Source organism: Mastomys coucha, chromosome X (genome assembly GCF_008632895.1).
Source record: "Mastomys coucha isolate ucsf_1 chromosome X, UCSF_Mcou_1, whole genome shotgun sequence".
In the NCBI taxonomy this organism is placed as follows: Eukaryota; Metazoa; Chordata; class Mammalia; order Rodentia; family Muridae; genus Mastomys; species Mastomys coucha.
The window spans coordinates 42,278,156-42,280,106 of NC_045030.1; the positions used below are offsets into that span (position 1 = coordinate 42,278,156).

Sequence of the window (1,951 nt, forward strand, 5' to 3'; positions counted from 1 at the left end):
GGAGCGACTGGCGCAACTGGAGCGACTCGCGCAGCTGGAGCAACAGGCGCCACTGCAGCAACTGGCGCCACTGGTGCAACTGGTGCAACTGGAGCAACAGGTGCCACTGCAGCAACTGGCGCCACTGGTGCCACTGGTGCAGCAGGCGCCACTGTCGCAACAGGCACAGCAGGCGCAGCAGGCACAGCAAATGCAACGGCACCATGCGCAGCAAGGGCACCATGCGTAGCAAGGGCACCATGCGCAGCAAGGGCACCATGCGCAGCAAGGGCACCATGCGCAGCAAGGGCACCATGCGCAGCAGGGGGAACATGCGCAGCAGGGGGAACATGTGCAGCAGGGGCACCATGCGCAGCAGGGGCACCATGCGCAGCAGGGGGAACATGCGCAGCAGGGGCACCATGCGCAGCAGGCGCACCATGCGCAGCAGGGGGACCATGCGCAGCAGGGGCACCATGCGCAGCAGGCGCACCATGCGCAGCAGGCGCACCATGCGCAGCAGGGGCACCATGCGCAGCAGGCGCACCATGCGCAGCAGGCGCACCATGTGCACCATGTGCACCATGCGCACCATGTGCCACTGGCCCAACTGGTGGAGCAGGTGCAGCAGGCGCCGGTGGCCCAATTGGTGCAGAAGGCGCAACCAGTATCTTCTCTTTTGGGTCGAATAGCAGCACTCTCTTCTCTTTTACTTCAGGCACTGCTGGCATCTTTTCTTTTGTGTCTATTGATGCAATCCTGTTTTCTCTTGTGTCAGTCACAATCTTCTTGTCTTTTACTTCTGTCACAAATGTCACCGTCCTCTTGTCTTTCTCTATCACAGGTTTCTTGTCTTTGGGATCTGAGATCGTCACAGTCTTCTTTTCTTTTGGCTCCGGCACACTCTTTTTGTCCTTTGGCTCTGCAATGATGGTCACCGTTTTCTTGTCTTTCTGATTTGTCACAGACTTCTTCGGATCCTCCACGGACTTACTGTCTTTTGGCTCTGTGACATGCTTGGCTTCTGGAGCCTCCTGTTTCTTTGTCTTAGCTGTGCCAGTGTTCTCCACAGTCTTCGCCTTCTGGTTTGGGAGCTTTTTTTTGTTATTCATTTTTATTTTGCCTGGAATAAAAAAAAAAAAAAAAAAACCTCAAGAATGTACTCTATGTGTGCAGGGTTACAGATCACAAATCTACTTACATTAAGTACACGTTCTTTTTAAATAAGGTTTTTAGTTATTTATGGGTATGAATACTTTGCTTGCATATATATCTGTGCACTAAGTGTATGCCTGGTGCCTGCAGAGGTTAGAAGGAAGCACCAGATCCCCTGTAATAGGAGTTACTGATCGATTTGGAAATCCAACTGGGCTCTTCTCTAAGAGCATCAGGGCCAAAGACAAACAAACAAAAAACACCAAACGAACAACAACAACAACAAAAACCCAACACTGAGTCATCTCTCCAACCTCTATACATTGTCTCCTGGAAGATCAAAACTCTCAAGCGACACTCGCTACTTCTTGAGGAGAGACTGGGGAGGAAGGATAGGAGGGAGACCTTGCTGCTGACCAATTTTATCTGCTTGCCGAGATGGATCCTTGCTGAAAAACCAAGGATTTTCCATTCTTCAAACTGTAAAGATGGAAATCAAAATGTAGAAGAGGAGTTCCTAGCTTCTTTGAACACTAAGTCCAAATACTGACTCAAAAAGAACCTCAGCCTGTGCTTTGAGCCACTAAGGGCATGTGACTATTTGTGAGAGTTGAGATTCTATTTTAAGTTATAGGTAGGTATGGGGGCTTGTTTGCGCATGTGGATGCAGGTACCAGGAGATGCCAAAAGAAGGCTTCAGATTGCCCTGGAGTTGTGGTTATGGGTGGTATGGGTGGTTTAAGTCACCTGATATGGGTGCTAGGAACCAAACTTAGGTCCTCTGGAAGAGCATTCCATGACCTTTTTTTTTTTTTTT

The 1,951-nt window shown here is 50.1% G+C and overlaps 1 protein-coding gene across 1 annotated transcript in view; it reads right to left on the reverse strand.

Annotated features, from left to right (window-relative positions):
- The window catches only part of Akap14 (A-kinase anchoring protein 14), a 19,563-nt gene that overhangs the window by 13,595 nt on the left and 4,017 nt on the right, over positions 1–1,951 (reverse strand). Inside the window, exon 2 of the mRNA XM_031372450.1 lies at positions 9–1,102. Within this exon, the coding sequence (XP_031228310.1) occupies positions 9–1,091 (1,083 nt within the window). The 5' untranslated portion in view covers positions 1,092–1,102. The remainder of the gene's footprint in view (positions 1–8; positions 1,103–1,951) is intronic.